The 22,400-nt window shown below is 48.4% G+C and overlaps 1 protein-coding gene across 1 annotated transcript in view; it reads left to right on the forward strand.

Annotated features, from left to right (window-relative positions):
• The window catches only part of NR2E3 (nuclear receptor subfamily 2 group E member 3), a 31,975-nt gene that overhangs the window by 2,442 nt on the left and 7,133 nt on the right, over positions 1 to 22,400 (forward strand). The window contains exons 2-6 of the mRNA XM_016927697.3: positions 1,280 to 1,529; positions 3,971 to 4,049; positions 18,318 to 18,504; positions 20,575 to 20,644; positions 20,756 to 22,157. Coding sequence (XP_016783186.2) covers positions 22,064 to 22,157 — 94 coding nt within the window. The 5' untranslated portion in view covers positions 1,280 to 1,529; positions 3,971 to 4,049; positions 18,318 to 18,504; positions 20,575 to 20,644; positions 20,756 to 22,063. The remainder of the gene's footprint in view (positions 1 to 1,279; positions 1,530 to 3,970; positions 4,050 to 18,317; positions 18,505 to 20,574; positions 20,645 to 20,755; positions 22,158 to 22,400) is intronic.

Consider the following 22,400-nt stretch of genomic DNA (forward strand, 5'->3'; position numbering starts at 1 on the left):
TGTATCTCCATTTACCAATAAACCAAATACATTCCCAGAGCCCCATCCTATGTCCCACAAACTTCTATTTACATCTTATTGGCCAAAGTGGGCTCCATGGCCATTTGTGGCTGCAGAGGAAGCTGGGAAGACAGAGAAGGGATTGTTATGCTTGGCTGTGACCAATTGGGGTTCCATTAGCAGAGAAGAAAGACAGGAAGGATGTGGGTGAGACAACCTGGGATGTCTGATTATTGCACCCTTACCAAGCAAAAGCTTCTAGGAAGGGACAACAAAAGTTCAAACGCCGCAGTGTCTGTTCATCTTTGACCCACTGAGGAACTACTCCTTAAAATGGGTTTAGGTCGCACATCCTCCCTTTATTCAGCAAATATTTATTGAGCACACACTCTGTGCCAAGCAATGTTTGGGGCAATGGAAATACATAAATCTCATGGAACTTACAAAATGCTGTGCAACCTAAAACACTTGCAGATAAGGAGACCTATTGCATCAGGCTTCTGGAGCGAGCAGCCTATGAATGGACACCATATTTGGCTCTCCATTTGCTGAGAGCTGGAACGGGTGATGCTACAGATTTTATTTCTAACCAGATAGCTAGGGAACTTACACTTACCGCGCCTCCACATGATCGACCTCACCTTGCATACTCACAGCCACCTCAACAGCTGGGTGCTGCAGGTCTCTCTGCTTTACAGCGGGGAAAACAAAGCCTCAGCCAGGTGAGGGAACTTGCTCGTGATCATGCAGGTCTCAAGTGACTGGGGACTTTGAGCCCAAGTCTGCCTCATTTCAAAGCTTATGCTGGTTCCTCTGCATGCTGCGGCCTTTCTGAAACAATCACACGAAGCCATCACGTAGAAGACTGATGTAAACTTCAGCCAGAACTGACACCCTGAGCATGGGGCGTTCATCACAGCAGATACTGCTGATGATCATTGTGGCTTTGTGAATAAGAGCCTGGGGACACAAGGAAGGCTTCTCCTATGACACACGCACACACGCACAAACACACATGCACACACACGTACACATGCACACGTACACGCATTCATACACATGCACACACACACATACAAGCATGCACGCACGCACAAGCACTCATACACATGCATGCACACACACGCACTCATACACACATGCACTCATACACATGCACACTCATACACATACACACACACACAAACACAAACACTGTTGCCTGCAGGGAAAATGCTTCAGGAGCCACCTCTACTTCTACATCCCACTTTTATATGTGGATTCCAAAAATCTCTTCTAGGCCCAGGAACAGTCTTGTTTAAAGGCTGGCCAAGGAGGTGGGGGACAGAACCAGTGGGACCCAAAGAATCCAGTGTGCTGGAACTTGATGCCAATGTCAGCCTCAATGCTCTCACCCTGACAGCAGAAGTGGCGGCTTCTCCCTCCACCTGTGCCCGGACAGTGCCACCAGTCTAACTTCTGCCACCGTCCCTACCTGCAGCTCACCTGAGCCCAGAACCGTGCCCCCTGCACCCTCCCGACACACTCAGGTAATGCCCCCGTTTGTGTTATCTCTTGCTCTATAACAAACAACCATTTTATTATTTCTCATGATTCACTGGGTCAGGAATGTGGTCGGGACACTGGTAATAGCTCATTCCTCCTCCACATGAAGTCTGCCGAGGCTGGGCCATCCAGGCTGGCTGGTTCACTCGCAGGTCTGATGATGATCAGGCTGAGATGATTGGAATGGTTTGCCAAGGGGGCCTCAGTTCTCTCTGCCGCCCTGTTCCCTGCTTCTTCCTCTCCATGTGGTCTCTTCACGAGGGTTTCTCTGGATGAAGAATAGGCAAGAGGAAGGGAGAGAGAGCTGCCAGATCTCTTAGGCCTGGGCTTAAGCACCCTTCCTGCATCTGGAACCCCTGGCACACTAACCTAGGGAAAGGCTCACACTTCTCACTCACTCCACTACCCGGCCCACCTCAGTGACCTCAAAGGGGTCTGCCGGGCCTGGGGATGGGCAGTCGTCCCTGTCCACTCCCTGTCCTGGAGGTACACTGGAAAGCCACAAATAGGCCTTTGTAGCGGCAAGAGGCAGCTGAGAAGCACCACGGCAATGTAGCCGTCACTCTTGGTGACTCCAGCTCTTTCCATCCTCGGCCCCTCCATCCAGATTTGGGTCCTGCAAGCTGATTCTCAAGTTTGGCCCCATTGATAAGAGCCAGAGGCATTGTTGTTTTCTTTTCTTTTCTTTTCTTTTTTTTTTTTTTGAGACAGTCTTGCTCTGTTGCCTAGGCTGGAGTGCAGTGGCATGATCTTGACTCACTGCAACCTCCACCTCCCAGATTCAAGCAATTCTCTTGCCTTAGCCTCCCAAGTAGCTGGGATTACAGGCACCTGCCACCACGCCCGGCTAAGTTGTGTATTTTTAGTACAGACAGGGTTTCACCATGTTGACCAAGCTGGTCTTGAACTCCTGACCTCAGGTGATTTGCCTGCCTTGGCCTCCCAAAGTGCTGGGATTACAGGCATGAGCCACCACATCCAGCCGGCATTGCTGTTTTCCTTGTGGCAATTTTAAGTCAAGACTGATTCAGGGTCTTCCTGTTGATATAAGGGTGTGAGGAAGATGGTGTGGCAGGTGCTATGAGAGGCTGACCTCATAAAAGTTGTATGAATCATTCAGACAACACTCCTGCCTTGTTATATTGGTCAAAGCCAACCATAGGCCTGCCCGCATTCAAGGGAAGGGATATGAGTCTACCTCAGCCTGCTCCTGACTCAGTTCTGTTTGCCTCAGAACTCAGCTACTCTCCCTTGGGATTCGCTGCATCTCAACTGCCTCTATCCTCCCCAGTCATGGTAATCATTCACTCACTCATTCAATCATTCAACAAATATTAATTGAGCATCTACCCTGTGCCTGATACTATGCTAGGCACTGAATATATAGCAGTAAACCAGGTGGCATAAGACTGTCCCCAGGGAGCTTCCATCCTAAAGAAGGAGACAGAAAATAAAGACAGAAATGAGGACACTCTACATGGTGTGTCAGGCGTGATATGTGGGCTCATACCTGTAATTCCAGCACTTTGGGAGGCCGAGGTGGGAGGATCGCTTGAGCCCAAGAGTTTGAGACTAGCCAGGACAACATAAGAAGACCTTGTCTCTATGAGAAAAAAAAAAATAGCCAGGCATGGTGGCACGTGCCTGTGGTCCCAGCTACTCGGGAAGCTGAGGTGGGAGGATTGCTTGAGACCAGGAGATGGAGGGTGCAGTGAGCTATGACCTTGCTACTGCACACCAGCCACTCCAGCCTGGATGAGATAGTGAGATGCTGTCTCAAAAACAAAAACAAAGCAAAGTAGAAAACATGGATAAGGAGTGGTAGAGACAGGGTTGGACCTGCAATTTGAAATAGATGGTTAGGGGGTGTGGAACAAGCCAGCCACATGGCTCTCTGGATAAGGGTGTCCCTGTTAGGGCAGGGAAATGTGCGAAAGCCCTGAGCAGTGGGGCCTGTGCAGAGGGTTCAAGATGCGGGAGGACAAGGCGGAGCAGGGGAAGAGGTGTAGTCAGATGACGTGGGGCCCAGGGGAAAGACCTGGGGTTCACTCTGAGTGAGATTACCGGCCAGTAAGGGATTTGGGCAGAGGAGCAACAGGATTCGACTAAGGCCAGCAGTCTGATGTAAGCTGTGGATTCGTGCACCTGCTTTGTGTGCGAATCACCTATTTTCCTGGGTAAAACCATTAGCATTAGAGGCTAGAGCCGTGAAGCTGAGCATACCCTTTCACTTAATAATTCCATGCCTGGGAATTCAACCTGGAGAGAGAATTTAATAAAACAGTATTCTTCAGGAGTCTCAAGTTTTCAATAAGAAGTTTTTAAATTTTGTGTTTTTAACAATAACCTTTTAAAATAATGGTGAACATATATTCCACTGTCTGGTTGATTACTTATATCTCAATACCACATTTCATTCCAGCAGCAGTGTCAAGTAGTATTGCTTTAATTGCAACAAGCTGAGCTAATGTGGGAAGAATGCAGTAGAGTGGCACAGAAGAGTGGTGAGTTCATTGTTATTACCCTCCTAGCCCGTGAGAACGCCCACCATCCGATGAGTTCCTATATCTATGCCATGAGGAGCAGTTGGGTTTCAGCACAGCATTCTCTATCTTTGCAAAGTTGTTGATTTTAACCCTGTGTTTTGAAGTTGTGCTTTGATTTAATTAGCAATTTCATTTTGATGGTATAGTTATATCAGTCATACCCCTTCTACTTAGTTTTATGTCCATAATATTATAATTAAACATTATTTAATTCAACATTGAAGGGCAGTGAAATAATTATTTTTTTTTCTTTTTTTCTTTTTAATTATTATACTTTAAGTTTTAGGGTACATGTGCACAATGTGCAGGTTAGTTACATATGTATATATGTGACATGCTGGTGCACTGCACCCATTAACTCGTCATCTAGCATTAGGTATATCTCCCAATGGTATCCCTCCCCCCTACCCCCACCCCACAACAGTCCCCAGACTGTGATGTTCCCCCTCCTGTGTCCATGTGTTCCCATTGTTCAGTTCCCACCTATGAGTGAGAATATGCGGTGTTTGGTTTTTTGTTCTTGCGATAGTTTACTGAGAATGATGATTTCCAATTTCGTCCATGTCCCTACAAAGGACATGAACTCATCATTTTTTATGGCTGCATAGTATTCCATGGTGTATATGTGCCACATTTTCTTAATCCAGTCTATCATTGTTGGACATTTGGGTTGGTTCCAAGTCTTTGCTATTGTGAATAGTGCCGCAGTAAACATACGTGTACATGTGTCTTTATAGCAGCATTATTTATAGTCTTTTGGGTATATACCCAGTAATGGGATGGCTGGGTCAAATGGTATTTCTAGTTCTAGATCCCTGAGGAATCGCCACACTGACTTCCACAATGGTTGAACTAGTTTACAGTCCCACCAACAGTGTAAAAGTGTTCCTATTTCTCCACATCCTCTCCAGCACCTGTTGTTTCCTGACTTTTTAATGATTGCCATTCTAACTGGTGTGAGATGATATCTCATTGTGCTTTTGATTTGCATTTCTCTGATGGCCAGTGATGGTGAGCATTTTTTCATATGTTTTTTGGCTGCATAAATGTCTTCTTTTGAGAAGTGTCTGTTCATGTCCTTCGCCCACTTTTTGATGGGGTTGTTTGTTTTTTTCTTGTAAATGTGTTTGAGTTCATTGTAGATTCTGGATATTAGCCCTTTGTCAGATGAGTAGGTTGCGAAAATTTTCTCCCATTCTGTGGGTTGCCTGTTCACTCTGATGGTAGTTTCTTTTGCTGTGCAGAAGCTCTTGAGTTTAATTAGATCCCATTTGTCAATTTTGGCTTTTGTTGCCATTGCTTTTGGTGTTTTAGACATGAAGTCCTTGCTCGTGCCTAAGTCCTGAATGGTAATGCCTAGGTTTTCTTCTAGGGTTTTTATGGTTTTAGGTCTAACATTTAAGTCTTTAATCCATCTTGAATTGATTTTTGTATAAGGTGTAAGGAAGGGATCCAGTTTCAGCTTTCTACATATGGCTAGCCAGTTTTCCCAGCACCATTTATTAAATAGGGAATCCTTTCCGCATTGCTTGTTTTTCTCAGGTTTGTCAAAGATCAGATAGTTGTAGATATGTGGCGTTATTTCTGAGGGCTCTGTTCTGTTCCATTGAGCTACATCTCTGTTTTGGTACCAGTACCATGCTGTTTTGGTGACTGTAGCCTTGTAGTATAGTTTGAAGTCAGGTAGCGTGATGCCTCCAGCTTTGTTCTTTTGGCTTAGGATTGACTTGGCGATGTGGGCTCTTTTTTGGTTCCATATGAACTTTAAAGTAGTTTTTTTCCAATTCTGTGAAGAAAGTCATTGGTAGCTTGATGGGGATGGCATTGAATCTATAAATTACCTTGGGCAGTATGGCCATTTTCACGATATTGATTCTTCCTATCCATGAGCATGGAATGTTCTTCCATTTGTTTGTATCCTCTTTAATTTCATTGAGCAGTGGTTTGTAGTTCTCCTTGAAGAGGTCCTTCACATCCCTTGTAAATTGGATTCCTAGGTATTTTATTCTCTTTGAAGCAATTGTGAATGGGAGTTCACTCATGATTTGGCTCTCTGTCTGTTATTGGTGTATGAGAATGCTTGTGATTTTTGTACATTGATTTTGTATCCTGAGACTTTGCTGAAGTTGCTTATCAGCTTAAGGAGATTTTGGGCTGAGACAATGGGGTTTTCTAGATATACAATCATGTCATCTGCAAACAGGGACAATTTGACTTCCTCTTTTCCTAATTGCATACCCTTTATTTCCTTCTCCTGTCTAATTGCCCTGGCCAGAACTTCCAACACTATGTTGAATAGGAGTGGTGAGAGAGGACATCCCTGTCTTGTGCCAGTTTTCAAAGGGAATGCTTCCAGTTTTTGCCCATTCAGTATGATATTGGCTGTGGGTTTGTCATAGATAGCTCTTATTATTTTGAGATACGTCCCATCAATACCTAATTTATTGAGAGTTTTTAGCATGAAGGGTTTTTGAATTTTGTCAAAGGCCTTTTCTGCATCTATTGAGATAATCATGTGGTTTTTGTCTTTGGTTCTGTTTATATGCTGGATTATATTTATTGATTTGCATATATTGAACCATCGTTGCATCCCAGGGATGAAGCCCACTTGATCATGGTGGATAAGCTTTTTGATGTGCTGCTGGATTTGGTTTGCCAGTATTTTATTGAGGATTTTTGCATCAACGTTCATCAAGGATATTGGTCTAAAATTCTCTTTTTTGGTTGTGTCTCTGCCCGGCTTTGGTATCAGGATGATGCTGGCCTCATAAAATGAGTTAGGGAGGATTCCCTCTTTTTCTATTGATTGGAATAGTTTCAGAAGGAATGGTACCAGTTCCTCCTTGTACCTCTGGTAGAATTCGGCTGTGAATCCATCTGGTCCTGGACTCTTTTTGGTTGGTAAGCTATTGATTATTGCCACAATTTCAGCTCCTGTTATTGGTCTATTCAGAGATTCAACTTCTTCCTGGTTTAGTCTTGGGAGAGTGTATGTGTCAAGGAATTTATCCATTTCTTCTAGATTTTCTAGTTTATTTTCGTAGAGGTGTTTGTAGTATTCTCTGATGGTAGTTTTTATTTCTGTGGGATCGGTGGTGATATCCCCTTTATCATTTTTTATTGCGTCTATTTGATTCTTCTCTCTTTTTTTCTTTATTAGTCTTGCTAGCGGTCTATCAATTTTGTTGATCCTTTCAAAAAACCAGCTCCTGGATTCATTAATTTTTTGAAGGGTTTTTTGTGTCTCTATTTCCTTCAGTTCTGCTCTGATTTTAGTTATTTCTTGCCTTCTGCTAGCTTTTGAATGTGTTTGCTCTTGCTTTTCTAGTTAATTGTGATGTTAGGGTGTCAATTTTGGATCTTTCCTGCTTTCTCTTGTGGGCATTTAGTGCTATAAATTTCCCTCTATACACTGCTTTGAATGTGTCCCAGAGATTCTGGTATGTTGTGTCTTTGTTCTCGTTGGTTTCAAAGAACATCTTTATTTCTGCCTTCATTTCGTTATGTACCCAGTAGTCATTCAGGAGCAGATTGTTCAGTTTCCATGTAGTTGAGCAGTTTTGAGTGAGTTTCTTAATCCTGAGTTCTAGTTTGATTGCACTGTGGTCTGAGAGATAGTTTGTTATAATTTCTGATCTTTTACATTTGCTGAGGAGAGCTTTACTTCCAAGTATGTGGTCAATTTTGGAATAGGTGTGGTGTGGTGCTGACAAAAATGTATATTCTGTTGATTTGGGGTGGAGAGTTCTGTAGATGTCTATTAGGTCCACTTGGTGCAGAGCTGAGTTCAATTCCTGGGTATCCTTGTTGACTTTCTGTCTCATTGATCTGTCTAATGTTGACAGTGGGGTGTTAAAGTCTCCCATTATTATTGTGTAGGAGTCTAAGTCTCTTTGTAAGTCTCTAAGGACTTGCTTTATGAATCTGGGTGCTCCTGTATTGGGTGCATATATATTTAGGATAGTTAGCTCTTCTTGTTGAATTGATCCCTTTACCATTATGTAATGGCCTTCTTTGTCTCTTTTGATCTTTGTTGGTTTAAAGTCTGTTTTATCAGAGACTAGGATTGCAACCCCTGCCTTTTTTTGTTTTCCATTTGCTTGGTAGATCTTCCTCCATCCTTTTATTTTGAGCCTATGTGTGTCTCTGCACATGAGATGGGTTTCCTGAATACAGCACACTGATGGGTCTTGACTCTTTATTCAATTTGCCAGTCTGTGTCTTTTAATTGGAGCATTTAGTCCACTTACATTTAAAGTTAATATTGTTATGTGTGAATTTGAACCTGTCATTATGATGTTAGCTGGTTATTTTGCCCATTAATTGATGCAGTTTCTTCATAGCATTGATGGTCTTTACATTTTGGCATGATTTTGTAGTGGCTGGTAGCAGTTGTTCCTTTCCATGTTTAGTGCTTCCTTCAGGAGCTCTTTTAGGGCAGGCCTGGTGGTGACAAAATCTCTCAGCATTTGCTTGTCTGAAAAGTATTTTATTTCTCCTTCACTTATGAAGCTTAGTTTGGCTGGATATGAAATTCTGGGTTGAAAATTCTTTTCTTTAAGAATGTTGAATATTGGCCCCCACTCTCTTCTGGCTTGTAGAGTTTCTGTCGAGAGATCAGCTGTTAGTCTGATGGGCTTCCCTTTGTGGGTAACTCGACCTTTCTCTCTGGCTGCCCTTAACATTTTTTCCTTCATTTCAACTTTGGTGAATCTGACAATTATGTGTCCTGGAGTTGCTCTTCTCGAGGAGTATCTTTGTGGCGTTCTCTGTATTTCCTGAATCTGAATGTTGGCCTACCTTGCTAGATTGGGGAAGTTCTCCTGGATAATATCCTGCAGAGTGTTTTCCAACTTGGTTCCATTCTCCCCGTCATTTTCAGGTACACCAATCAGACGTAGATTTGGTCTTTTCCCATAGTCCCATATTTCTTGGAGGCTTTGTTCGTTTCTTTTTATTATTTTTTCTCTAAACTTCCCTTCTTGCTTCATTTCATTCATTTCATCTTCCATCGCTGATACCCTTTCTTCCAGTTGATCACATCGGCTCCTGAGGCTTCTGCATTCCTCACGTAGTTCTCGAGCCTTGGCTTTCAGCTCCATCAGCTCCTTTAAGCACTTCTTTGTATTGGTTATTCTAGTTATACATTCGTCTAAATTTTTTTCATAGTTTTTAACTTCTTTGCCTTTGGTTTGAATTTCCTCCTGTAGTTCGTAGTTTGATCGTCTGAAGCCTTCTTCTCTCAACTCATCAAAGTCATTCTCCGTCCAGCTTTGTTCCATTGCTGGTGAGGAACTGCGATCCTTTGGAGGAGGAGAGGTGCTCTGCTTTTTAGAGTTTCCAGTTTTTCTGCTCTGTTTTTTTCCCCGTCTTTGTGGTTTTATCTACTTTTGGTCTTTGATGATGGTGATGTACAGATGGGTTTTTGGTGTGGATGTCCTTTGTGTTTGTTAGTTTTCCTTCTAACAGACAGGACCCTCAGCTGCAGGTCTGTTGGAGTTTGCTAGAGGTCCACTCCAGACCCTGTTTGCCTGGGTATCAGCAGCGGTGTCTGCAGAACAGTGTTTTTTTCTGAACCGCGAATGCTGCTCTCTGATCGTTCTTCTGGAAGTTTTGTCTCAGAGGAGTACCCGGCCGTGTGAGGTATCAGTCTGCCCCTACTGGGGGGTGCTTCCCAGTTAGGCTGCTCAGGGGTCAGGGGTCAGGGACCCACTTGAGGAGGCAGTCTGCCCGTTCTCAGATCTCCAGCTGCGTGCTGGGAGAACCACTGCTCTCTTCAAAGCTCAGATGGAAATGCAGAAATCACCCGTCTTCTGTGTCGCTCACGCTGGGAGCTGTAGACCGGAGCTGTTCCTATTCGGCCATCTTCCAATTATTTTCTTTTAAAGGTCATCTGAGTGTTACTCGAGTGTGCACACACTGGAATAATGAATGGTGTGGAGCATGGGATAATTCAAAACAGCCTTTCTTGTGCTCCATCCCCAGTCACCCACTCAGGAAGGGCTGAACGTTCCTGGCTGCCACAAGGGTCAGGGAGGCCATGAAGGTAGCAAACAGCTAGTCAGGACCTGTCCAGGCCATTCTTGGTGGTCACCAGGCCTCCTCCATGCACAGGCCCTGACAGGATGGTCCAGCCAGGATTCAGGAATGTTCAGTTCATTTATGCTGGTGGTGAGCACACCGTCAGGGAACAGCAGGCAGGGCTGTGTCCAAAAAAGTTTTCTGGCTCTCAGGTTCCAGGCATACACTCACTCACTCTTTCTTTCTTTCACTCTTCCTTCCTTCCTTCCTTCCCTCCTTCCTTCCCTCTTTCCCTCCCTCCATCCCTTCCCTCCCTTTCTTCCCTGCCTCCCTTCCTCCCTCCTTTCCTTCCTTTTTTTGTTAGAGACAGAGTCTTGCTCTCTTGCCCAGGCTGGAGTGCAGTGGCACAATCTTGGCTCACTGCAACCTCTGCCTCCCAGATTCAAGCAATTCTGCCTCAGCCTCCTGAGTAACTGGGACTACAGGCATGCACCACCACACTCAGCTACTTTTTTGTATTTTAGTAGAGATGGGGTTTCACCATGTTTCCCAGGCTGGTCTCAAACTCCTGAGCTCAGGCAATCCACCCATCTCAGCCTCCAAAAGTGCTAAGACTATAGGTGTGAGCCACTGTGCCCAGCCTCCCTCCCTTTTTTTTTTTTTTTTTGACAGGGCCTTGCTCTGTCACCCAGGCTGTAGTACAGTCACAGCTCACTGCAGCCTTGACCTCCCAGGTTCAAGCAATTCTCCTGCCTCAGCCTCCCAAGTAGCTGAGACTACAGGTGTGCACCACCACATCAGGGTAACTAGTATTTTTTTTTAGAGACAGGGTCTCACTTTGTTGCCCAGGGTGGTCTCAAACTCCTGAGCTCAAGCAATCACCTGCCTCACCCTCCAAAAGTGCTGGGATTACAGGCATGAACCACCATGCCGAGCCATGCACTCTTTTTTTTTTTTTCGAGATGGAGTTTTGCTCTTGTCACCCAGGCTGGAGTGCAGTGGTGTGATCTTGGCTCACTGCAACCTCCACCTCCCGGGTTCAAGTGATTCTCCCACTTCAGCCTTCCATGTAGCTGGAATTAGAGGCACCCGCCACCCACGCTTAGCTAATTTTTGTATTTTTAGTAGAGACGGGGTTTTGCCGTGTTGGCCAGGGTGGTCTCGAACTCCTGACCTCAGGTGATCTGCCAACCCTGGCCTCCCAAAGTGCTGGGATTACAGGCATGAGCCACCGTGCCCGGCCATGCACTCTTGATCATCACTCACACTCTCTGCCAGGTGACCCCAGTCATCACTTCGGTACCACCTCCTCCAAGTACCTTTCCAGCTCCCCTGACTGGCAGGGCCATGAGAAGTCAACATCCCTCGCTCCTCCATGTCACCCTGCCTCCATTCCTAGTGTCGGCTGCTTAAGACACATCCTTCCTGCCAGAGCCAAGTTTGCCTAATCCTGGTGCTTTCATACTTTCTTTACCTACCAGCAAAGTGTAACATGACAGAGGTTCCTGGCCAAGCACATGCACAGAATCTCATCTTTCTGTGGCGACACCCTCGTCCGTAGTAGGTTTGCCAGGATTCACCTGACACTTGCTCCCAGGACTGACTCAGTAAATGCCCTTCCTGCTCACTGATCTCCAAATCCTGGGAATCTGGGCCTTGAGGCAATCACTTCTAGAATACAGGAAACCGGATTCTAGACAAAGCGTCTGTCTCCAGCCATTTTCCAATCATCTCAACAGTTCCTGGCCAGGTGCAGTGGCTCATACCTGTAATCCCAGCACTTTGGGAAGCCGAGGGGGGGCAGATCATGAGGTCAGGAGATCGAGACCATCCTGGCCAACACGGTGTAACCCTGTCTCTACTAAAAATACAAAAAATTAGCCAGGCGTGGTGGCGGGTGCCTGTAATCCCAGCTACTTGAGAGGCTGAGGCAGGAGAATTGCTTGAACCTGGGAGGCAGAGGTTACAGTGAGCAGAGATTGCACCATTGCACTCCAGCCTGGGCGACAGAGCGAGACTCTGTCTCAAAAAAAAAAAAAAATCATCTCAACAGTTCCTATGGGAACATGGAAAACCCTCTGTAGAGGACACCGTATATTTTAATGCCAAGTACGTGATTCAGTAGAATAAATCCAGCATCCACTCCACTCAACATCTGTTTTCTGGGTGTTTGCGATATGTCAGGAGCTCTGATGCACATGAGTCAGTGTATCAGGACACAATGGGGTGATACTCCCAGGGGGCGGGGATGCCACCTCTGCGTCAGACAGTCTCCTGACTGTCGCTCGGCCCCTCTTTGGTGCTTTGATTAAAAAAAAAAAAGTTGTGCATGAAACGCTATAGGGAACCGCTGGGGTTCTTTAGTAAGAGCTTAAATCCTCTGCCTGCAAGTGCGTATTGGTGAAGTGTTTACTTTGCTACAATTCCAAAGAAGAAATTCCCAAGTCTCTTATGCTACAAATTGGGGAATGGAACAGTGCAGAGCAGGCCAAACTTTTCTCATGGAGTAACACCTCCATCTTGTGGCCTTTCAGGGTATTCCACGTGGATCCAACTACCTGCTATTTTGTGATTCTGGGTACAATAAATCAGATCTGAGAGAACTTGAGAGGTCCTCTGATTCGGTCCTCTGCCTTCACCTAGACATGAAGCTCCACTATTAGCTCCACGATTTCCTCATAGTAACAGTCCAGAGAGGTGAAGAGACTTGGCCGAGGCCACCCAGCTAATACGCACGGTCTCATACCTGAGGCTCGATGCAACCCACTTGTCACTCTTTAGGAAGAGAAAAAAACTTCTTCAAACAAAATTCGACCAACTATGAAACAGATGAAAGCAGAGAGAGTCCCGGTAGAGACCGCAGAAGGACCCACCCTTCCCAGCACCTTCAGTCATCACGCCCTGGAAACCACTGTCTTGTGCCAGGGGGATGCTGCTTCTCTGGGTAATGGAACATCATTGTGGCAGCCTGGAAAGCCCCCTAGGACAATAGCATTCCCTTCCGAGTAGCTTATTGCTTCAATCAGTTTAGGTCCTGGCCAGGTAAATGCCTTTTATTAAAACACATTTTACACCTCTCATGGCAGAATAAACGGCCTCATAGGCTAAGGGTGTGTGGCCCCGCGACTGCTGATGAGAAGTGAAGCCAGCTGGACTTCTGGGTCGGGTGGGGACTTGGAGAACTTTTCTGTCTTACAAGAGGATTGTAAAATGCGCCAATCAGCACACTATAAAATGGACCAATCAGTACTCTGTAAAATGGACCAATCAGCACACTGTAAAATGGACCAAATCAGTGCTCAGCAAAATGGACCAATCAGCAGCACATGGGCGGGGACAAATTAGGGAATAAAAGCTGGCCACCCCAGCCAGCCCTGGTAACCAGTGGGAGTCCAGTTTGGTGCAGTGGAGTCTTTGTTCATTCGCTTTTCACAGTAAATCTTGCTGCTGCTCACTCTTTGGGTCTGTGCCACCTTTAAGAGCTTTAACACTCACCGGGAAGGTCCGCAGCTTCATTCTTGAAGCCAGCGAGCCAAAGAACCCACCGGAAAGAACCAACTCCGGGCCTCCGGACACATTGGGACCTGCAATTGCTGGGACCCGGTCCCGGGAGGATGCCCGAGAGATGCCCACAGGGCCCCGGGCAGGGCAGAAAACCGAAGCCGCCGCAGGCTGCCAGGACTAGGGCAAGCTTACGTCCACTTAGGCGGTCAACAAATGATTATCAGACTCCTTCTACATGTCATGCCGTTGAACAAGATCGACAAGACCCTGGTCTCACAAAGCTTCTGTGCACATTGGAGGAGCCGGGTGACTACAAAGAAAGGGAGTAAGATTATTTCTGATAGGGCCTGGGATGTGAGGAGCGATGATAGAGTGCGTGCTCTCAGGAGAGACCTTGGAGCTGGTCTTGAAGTGTGAGGAAGAGTCGGTTGGAGAAAGAAGGAAAGAACAGGCCCAGCCGAGCCAGCACCGGGTATAGCCAGAAGCGCGAAGGAGAGAGCCAGCACTCGAGGTCAGAGGAAGCGCAACGTGGCACCGGCCCCTCTCGCTGCGCTTTTTGTCCTTCCAGGAGGGGGCGCTGGTCCACCGACTGGCCCGGCAGTTCCCCAGTAGCACCGGGGGTTTCCTGCCTCGCGCGTCACCTGGTTCAGTTTAGAGCCTCCAAAGCTGCAAGGCAAGGCGAAGATGGGCAGTGGAGACAGAGTAGGGTGGGGAGGGTCCAAGCTGAGGAGCCTGTAGAGCGTCTAAAGTCATCAGTGGCACCTGTTGTTTCATTGTTCGTGTCGGCAGCTTGTATGTGTATACATATTTTAAACTTATTACCTAACATTTCAATCACAAAAGCAATTAGAGATAAAAGGTCCATGACACCCATGTACCCATCACCCATATCAATAACTATCACCTTCAGTCCTTAGTTCATCTACTCCCTCTTTTCATTCATTCGTTTATTAAAAAAAAAAACCAAAAAAAAACCAGTCTTTAAAAGCAAATCCAAGACATTGACTCACTTCTCCTGTAAATACCTCAGAGTATATCTCTAGCAGGATTATTTTTTAATTAAACATATCCACAATACCATTGTCATAACAAACTAATAACCCCTTAATATATTCTAATTGTATATATTGTTTTTAAATATTTTACCTTCAAAATAATTCGACTTCCACAGAAGTTTTTGTTTTGTTTTGTTTTTTGTTTGTTTGTTTCTGAGACAGAGTCTTGCTCTGTTGCCCAGGCTGGAGTGCAATGGCATGATTTTGGCTCACTGCAACCTCCGCCTCCTGGGTTAAAGTGATTCTCCTGCCTCAGCCTCCCGAGTAGCTGGGACTACAGGCGCCTGCTTGTAGACAAGGATAATAATGACAATGCTTATCTGATTGTGTTGTCGTGAGGATTAAATGAGTTTACACATATAAACGCTTAGAACTGTGTCTGGCACATAAAATTTCTTAATAAATATTTTCCATTATTATTACAGCTCGTATTTTTTAAAAATTAACCAGTCTCTTTTAAAAAGACAAAAAAGCTTTATTTTATCTTGATTATAATTCTAGGCCAAGCACACTGACTTACGCCCTGTAATCCCAGCACTTTGGAGACCAACGCAGAAGGATCGCTTGAGCCCAGGGGTTCGAGACCAACCTGAGCAACATTGGGAGACCCCCATCTCTACAAAAAAATTAAAAATTAGCCGGGTGTGGTGGCACACACCTGTGGTCCCACCTACTCAGGAGGTTGAGGCAGAAGGATTGCTTGGGCCCAGAAGGTCGAGGCTGCAGTGAGCCATGATCACGCCACACTGCACCCCAGCCTGGGTGACAGACCGAAATCCTGTCTCAAAAAAAAAGAAAAGAAAAGAAAATGAAAAAAGAGTGCATACTCTGAGCCTGAGAGCCAGATAACTTTTTGGACACAGCCCTGACTGCTGTTCCTCCATGGTGTCCTCACCACCAGCATAAATGAACTGGTCAGTCAGCTAGTGTACCCTGGTGTGGTTGTGCCTGTTGTTAAACGTTTAAAAATAGTTCTATACTGGTTTTCAAATAGCTTCCTGCCCCAGCCTGCCCCCAGTGTTCTGGCCCCTCCCAGGGTCTCCAGATCTGCCCATGGCCCAGCAACTAAAGGGTTTACACCTGGTGCAGCAGGTGGACGGGCGGCCTCTGCACTGGGGGCTGCAGCTGTTCCAAGCAGCCGAGGCTCAGGCCAGAGCAGCCGCTAGAGATTTAGGTCCTCCTCTTGGGTGAAGAGGGAGAGAAAATGAAAGCATGGGGAGCTTCTCATTTTCACACATAAAGACTGAATTTCTTTATAAATATTTCCTATCATGATTAGTATAGGTAATATTGATTTCAAATTAGTCTCTTTTTTTAAAATACAAAGAACTTTATTTTATCCAGGTTAGAGCTGTAATACATGTGTATTATTAAACATTCAAATGAAACAGAAATATTTGCCTGTGGGGAGAATGTCTGCGGTGGCCTCTGGTGACAGCTCTGCAACAGAACTGAGACAGCCACCTCGCATGGTGCTTGGGAGTCAAGCCAAGCTAACCTGGACGTCGTTCCTGTCAGTCATCTCGGGTACAGAGGAGGAAGAGGTGACCCAGGGTGGAGCAACAGATGGTGCATGTTCCAGACAGGCTGCTTTTTGTCTGCCTGTCCCAGGACAGGGCAGGGCCCCCGCCAGCCCTGCTTAGACCTTTAGAAGACTTCAAGGGGAAAAAGACTTTACTAGTCAAGGGCTGGGAAAACTGTGCAAGGGGAATATCTGATCATTTCTAAATGTTATCTTGAAAAGAAAAGAAAGAGGCTTTATTGAGAAACATTCCTGCTGGTGTCTGCCTCTCGGAGCCCTGCACCTTCCACTCCCTGCTCTAGAAAGAAAACCATTGATTCATTTAGGTCCTGCCAAGGAGACAAGCATCCCATGATCTTCAGCCAGAAATTCCCCTGGGCCACATGAAATCAAACTATCCATGTCTGTTTTGTAAGTGGCTTTGAAGTTGAGACATTGTGGACATATTTCCACGTAAATGAATATAGGAACACCACCAGCTGCAATGGCTGCATGGGATTCCACTGTACAGAGGGAGTAGAACTTATTTAGCCAGTTGTCCAGAAAATTGCTGCAGGGTACATCCATATAATTAAATCTTTGTAAAATTTTCCAAGGGATAGTTTCCTGGAGTGTGGATGGCTGAGACCTCAGCTCCAGGGCCTGTGCACTCCCCACTAGCTATGCTTCAAAGGTGAAGACACTTGGGGGTGGGGGGCAGGAATTCGGGGGGTGGGCAGGAATTTGTGGGGGTGGGTGACTGTTTAAGAAATAAATCCTGGGCCAGGCATGGTGACAGCACTTTGGGAAGCTGAGGCAGAAGGATCACTTGAACCCAGGAGTTCGAGACCAGCCTGGGCAAGATAGGGAGACCCCATCTCTATGAAAAACTAAAAAGTTAGCCAGGCATGGTGGTGTGCACCTGTAGTCCCAGCTACTTGGAAGGCTGAGGCGAGAGGATCTCTTGAGCCCAGGAGATTGAGGCTGCAGTGAGCTGTGATCTCGCCACTGAACTCCAGTTTATGTGACAGAGCAAGACCCTGTCTCAAAAAGAGAAAGAGAGAAAAAAAGAAAAGAAGGAAAAGGAAGGAAGGAAGGAAAGAAAGAAAGAAAAAATAAATCCTGGGGCCAGGTGCAGTGGCTCACGCCTGTAATCCCAGCACTTTGGGAGGCCGAGGTGGGTGGATCACCTGAGGTCAGAAGTTCAAGACCAGCCTGGCCAAGATGTTGAAACCCCATCTCTACTAAAAATACAAAAATTAGCCGGGCATAGTGGCGGGCACCTATAATCCCAGCTTCTCGGGACGCTGAGGCAGGAGAATTGCTTGAACCCAGGAGGCAGAGGTTGCAGTGAGCCAAGATCACACCACTGCACTTCCAGCCTGGGCGACAGAGCAAGACTCCGTCTCAAAAAAACTAAAATAAAATAAGGAAAAAAGAAATCCTGGAAGATTTGTTCCCGGCACCCAGTATTGTGGCTGAGACATGCCCCAGACAAGAAGCCCAGAGAGCCGCTCCCCCTAGAGAGGCTAGGACAGAGGATTCCTTGCCAGGGCCCTGAGGATGCAGAGGGAGGTCAGTCCTGCTGCCTCTATCACGCCTTCTTATTCCACCCCCACCCGGCCCAGACCTCCTTGGAGTCAGAGGAAGTTGCTGACCTGTCCCCTGGGGGAATAATTGTATTAGTGATAAGGTGGCCTCTGGCAGCTTAGTCAGCAGATTCAGGGCTTTGGGCTGAGTAATCCTTTGGCGTCTGCCCCAGCAGCTGGTGATCACAGATCGGGGAGACCCCCCAACCCCCAGGCCCTGCTGGGCTTTGGCTTCCTTTCCCCCAGCACAGTGCATAGGGCACAGCTCTGGCTGGCCTGACCTGCCAAAGAACCCAGGGCCAGGCTCAGAGGGGATTTTGGCTGGCATCCACGTGATGGAGTGACAGAATACAGTCAAAATCAACAGCGTAAAAATGGGCCGGTCAAACACTGCAGGGGGCTTTCATTTAGATGGGACTGGGTTTCTTGTGTGGCCTGGCTTGTTTTGTTTTTGCCATTTTAGGTAATACATACCCACTACAGAATACAGGGAAATATAGACAAGGTTGAAAACAGATTCTCTGTCCATTAAATGCCTTGGGATCCTCATCCCCAGCTAACCCGAAACTCTAAGCCTGTTCCCTGGAATCTTCCATCTGGATGGAGGAGAGAAAGTTGACCTGGAGTGAGGTTCAACATAAGGACAAGATCTGCACCCGGACAAGCTCTCTCTCGGAGAGCACAGGCGGCCTGAGGAGTCAAAACAGGTGGCCTGTGGAGTCAGCACAGGCAGCCTGGAGGAGGTGAGCCCTGCACAGGCCTTCAGGGATGGGAAGGGTCTGGGCAGAAGGAGCAGGAGGGCCAAAGCCAGCCTGGCTCAGCGGCCTCCCCTGCGCCTGCTGCCCCTGAGAGAAGGAAGCGCTCTCCTCCAATAGCCCTGCCCCCGCTTCCTCCCTTCCATCTGCCCTTTCCCCTTCAGTTCACCTCCTTTAATTCCACCACAACCGCCCAATGGGACACCATCCTACTCATTCCAGAGAGCATGAAACTGAGAGGCTGAATAACTTCCCCAAGCCCACACAGCCAGGCTCTGAGAGGAGGGGTGCTGGCCCAAGCCTGCCCTTAAGCCCGGGCCCGCTGCAGGCCGGAGCAGCCCCTTCTCTCCTGCCGGCTGCCTCCCCATCAAGCCTGCAGGTGTCTCTCCAGAGATGCTGGGCATGGGGCAGGGTTTGAAGTACACCCACCTCCACCTCTCTTCCTGGCTCTTTCTCCTCTGTAGCTCCCATTTTAAAAGGAACTGCATTCCTAAAATATTTTTCTTTAAATATCTAAATTCGTTGGGGAAAAAAATCTTTCCTTAATGTTACCCTCCCTGCCACCCCTCAGCCCCGTCTCCTTCCCTCACAGCCACGCTCCCTCCCCACAACTAGGCCTTCTGAATCATGCTCCCTCCCAGGGCACCAGCTCCTCCGGCTGCTGCTGAAACCCAAGGAGGCAGCTGCCCCTCCTGGGAGGGTGTCCTGGTGCAAAGCTGAGTGCGGTGCCAAGCACAGTTTGAAATCCTCATCTGCATCCCCAGCCTCCTCCACCACTCACTAGCTGTGTGGCCTGAAGCAAATTACTTAACTTCTCTGACTCTGTTTTTCCTCACCCATGAGTTGAAGCTAGTAAGGACAGCTCCTTTACAGGGCTGCTGTGAGGTTTGAAGGATCTGTGTAAGAACTTGGCATGCTTCCTTTCTGCATGACACGGAACACTTGCATGGTGACACCACCATTGCTGATTCCTCCCCGTCCCTGGCTCCCGCGACAGCGCAGCGCTGTCCTGAGTTTCCATCTTGTCTCTGATGTGCCTTTCTCATCAGCTTGTCCTTGGCTCCAGCCACCAGAGTCTGAGACCCTTGAGCTCAGCCTTAGGCATTTTCAAAGCTGCACACATTTGCTCCAGGCGGCCCCCAAGTCCTGGGGTTACTACCTCTGTGCAGATAAATTGGGGGTGGTTTGGTCTGGGGCATGTGGAGCTGGACTCCACGGTGGAACTGATATGAAGTGGCCGTGGAAGCCTGAGTGTGTGTGAAACTGCCCGAGGAGAGAGCGGGAAGGGCTGCTGGGACCAGCCTCTGGGTACATGGAGGTGATGACAAGTTCAAGGCAAAGACACGTGTTCCAGAAGAGATGGGAAAGAGCGGCTTCAGGAAGGAGGGAGTGGCCAGTCAAATTCATGGAGGATGGCCTCAGCTTCAGTCTTAGGTGGAGCTGGAGACCTTGTCCTGAGGGGCTTTTTGGCAGAGGAGGCAGGGAGGGGTGAGGACGGAGGAGAGGAGAACAGGTGAGAGCACCCAGCCCGGTGGCCTCGATCTTCTGAGGCCCCAGAAAGCGGATTACCCTGCAAAGCCCCTCGAGCTGACTTCCCAAATCCCTAATTGTGCTTCTCTGTCACAGGGAGGGTTAACCCCACTTACATAAGGGCCAGGCCCCGCCCCCTGTCCCCTTAACTCCATGATCCTTCTGGAAGCTTCACGCTCTGCCCGCTTCCCCTTGGGGTCTAAGGCTGGACCAACCCCACCCCAGCTCATCCTGAGGTGAGCTGTGCTCTGCTGGGGACAAGTGGTCCCCTCCAGGACAACATGGGCTTTCAGCTCTGTCCCGGGCAGGGAGGGGGCTGGCAAGTGGGCCTGGGGGTGGAGGAGCAGGCAAGAAAAGGCTGCTGAGTGTGACCTTCTCAGTAACCCCAAGAATATAACAATATCAACTGCACACACCATTTATTAGGTTCTTACTGAGTACCAGGCGCTGAAACACATTTCCTGAACCATTGTCTTTAGTTCCCCAACTACACCATAGGACAGGTGCTCTTCTCATCCTGTTTTACAGGTGAGGAACTGAAGTTTGGACAGATTGAGTCACTTTCTCAGGGACACATGGCTGGCCGGTGATGGAGAAGGTATTTGAACCTGGGTCTGCCTCTGCTCTCTCCACACTCCCTGCGGGGGCCCGGGGCTTACTATAAGGCAAGGATGTAAGACAAGTTCCTCCTTCCCTCTCCTTCCCACAGGAGCAGAGGCATCGCTGGGCTGGAGGTGGGAAGGATGGACCTGGGAGCAGCGCAGGGGCTGGTGTGGCAAGAGGCCGGCGGAGCTGTGAGGCCGAGTTCGGGGGGAAGGGGAGGGCTCCTGAGAGCCCGTGGCCAGGCTCAAGGTGGCTGTGTCCTCACTGGCTCTAGTCCTGCAGGCCTGGCTCTCCAGAGGAGCCTGCCAGCTCCTCTTCTGCCCCCTCACAGGCCTGAAGGAGACCCTCCAGATGGGGATCCAGGCCTCTTTCCTCCAGGCCAGCCTCAGACCCCATGGGGGACGGTTCTGGGAACGTCCTCTGTGCCAGGTGTCTGGGGACTGCTAGCCTTCTGGGGGGGCTGGATCCTCAAATCGTGAGCCCCAAGCAGTCCCTTTCCAAGGGATTGGAGTGAGAACCTTGTGGGGCAGAGCCAGATCTACCTAGGACCCAAGGGGAGTGTCTCAGGCAGGACCCCCACAGGCACAGACACACACACTGGCACACACTTGCCTTCGGATGTGTGCCAAGCAGCTCAAAAGGATTTAAAGTCCAGCCAGGCGGGGTGGCTCACACCTGTAATCCCAGCACTTTGGGAGGCTGAGGCGGGCAGATCACTTGAGGTCATGAGTTCGAGACCAGCCTGGCCAACATGGCAAAACCCCATCTCTACTACAAATACAAAAAAAATTAGCCGAGCGTGGTGGCAGGTGCCTGTAATCCCACCTGATTGGGAGGCTGAGGCAGGATAATCGCTTGAACCCAGGAGGCAGAGGCTGCAGTGAGCCGAGACCATGCTACTGCACTCCAGCCTGGGTGGCACAGCGAGACTCCGTATCAAAACAAAGAAAAAGATTTAAAGTCCTTGGGAGAGGTGGAGTCCACACCTCTCTTCAAGATGTGGCATGAAGTGGAGAACAGCTGAGCACACAGGGCAGGAGGGCCCCGGGGGACCTTGGGCAGCCCGGGAACCAGCATGGGGTAGCAGGACTGACCGGCTCCCGGGGCACCTTGGTAATGCTGCAGGTGTGGCCAGTTGATCCCCTGTGGAGACAGTAAAGATTAAGAGGATCATAAACTGCGTCCAGCGGCTGCCCCGGGAGAAATCTCCTCAAGCCAGAGCCTGTGCTGTGAGGGGCTTCGGGACCTTGGGGCAGCTCCTGAGTTCAGACAGAGTTCAGGCAGGGAGACAGGGGCACAGAGAGACAGAGGTTCATGGACTGAGGCAAAGGCTGGGCCCGGCTCAGCAACCCAGGCCTCCCGCAGGCAGGCAGAGGCTGCCCTGTAACCCACGCAGACCAGACCAACAGCTCTGATGAGCTCCACAGTGGCTGCAGCTGCGCCTGCAGCTGGGGCTGCCTCCAGGAAGGAGTCTCCAGGCAGATGGGGCCTGGGGGAGGATCCCACAGGTATGGCTTCTCCTGGAGGTAGGGTTGGGTCTGGGCCCTTGGGGAGCAGGGTAAGGGCCAGAGGTTCGCAGGGACCATGGAAGGAGCCAGAACAACTCAGACCCAGCCCCGCCGGCTGTGGGCAAGGGTGGGGTAGCCTGCGGGTAAACCCAGAATCGTAGAAACACGGTGGGGCGGGGATGGGGGTTGGGGGCGGGCAGGCTGCAGAGCCAGGACAGGACAGCCCAGCCGATGGGGAAGGAA

The sequence above is a fragment of the Pan troglodytes genome, chromosome 16 (assembly GCF_028858775.2).
Source record: "Pan troglodytes isolate AG18354 chromosome 16, NHGRI_mPanTro3-v2.0_pri, whole genome shotgun sequence".
Classification (NCBI taxonomy): Eukaryota; Metazoa; Chordata; class Mammalia; order Primates; family Hominidae; genus Pan; species Pan troglodytes.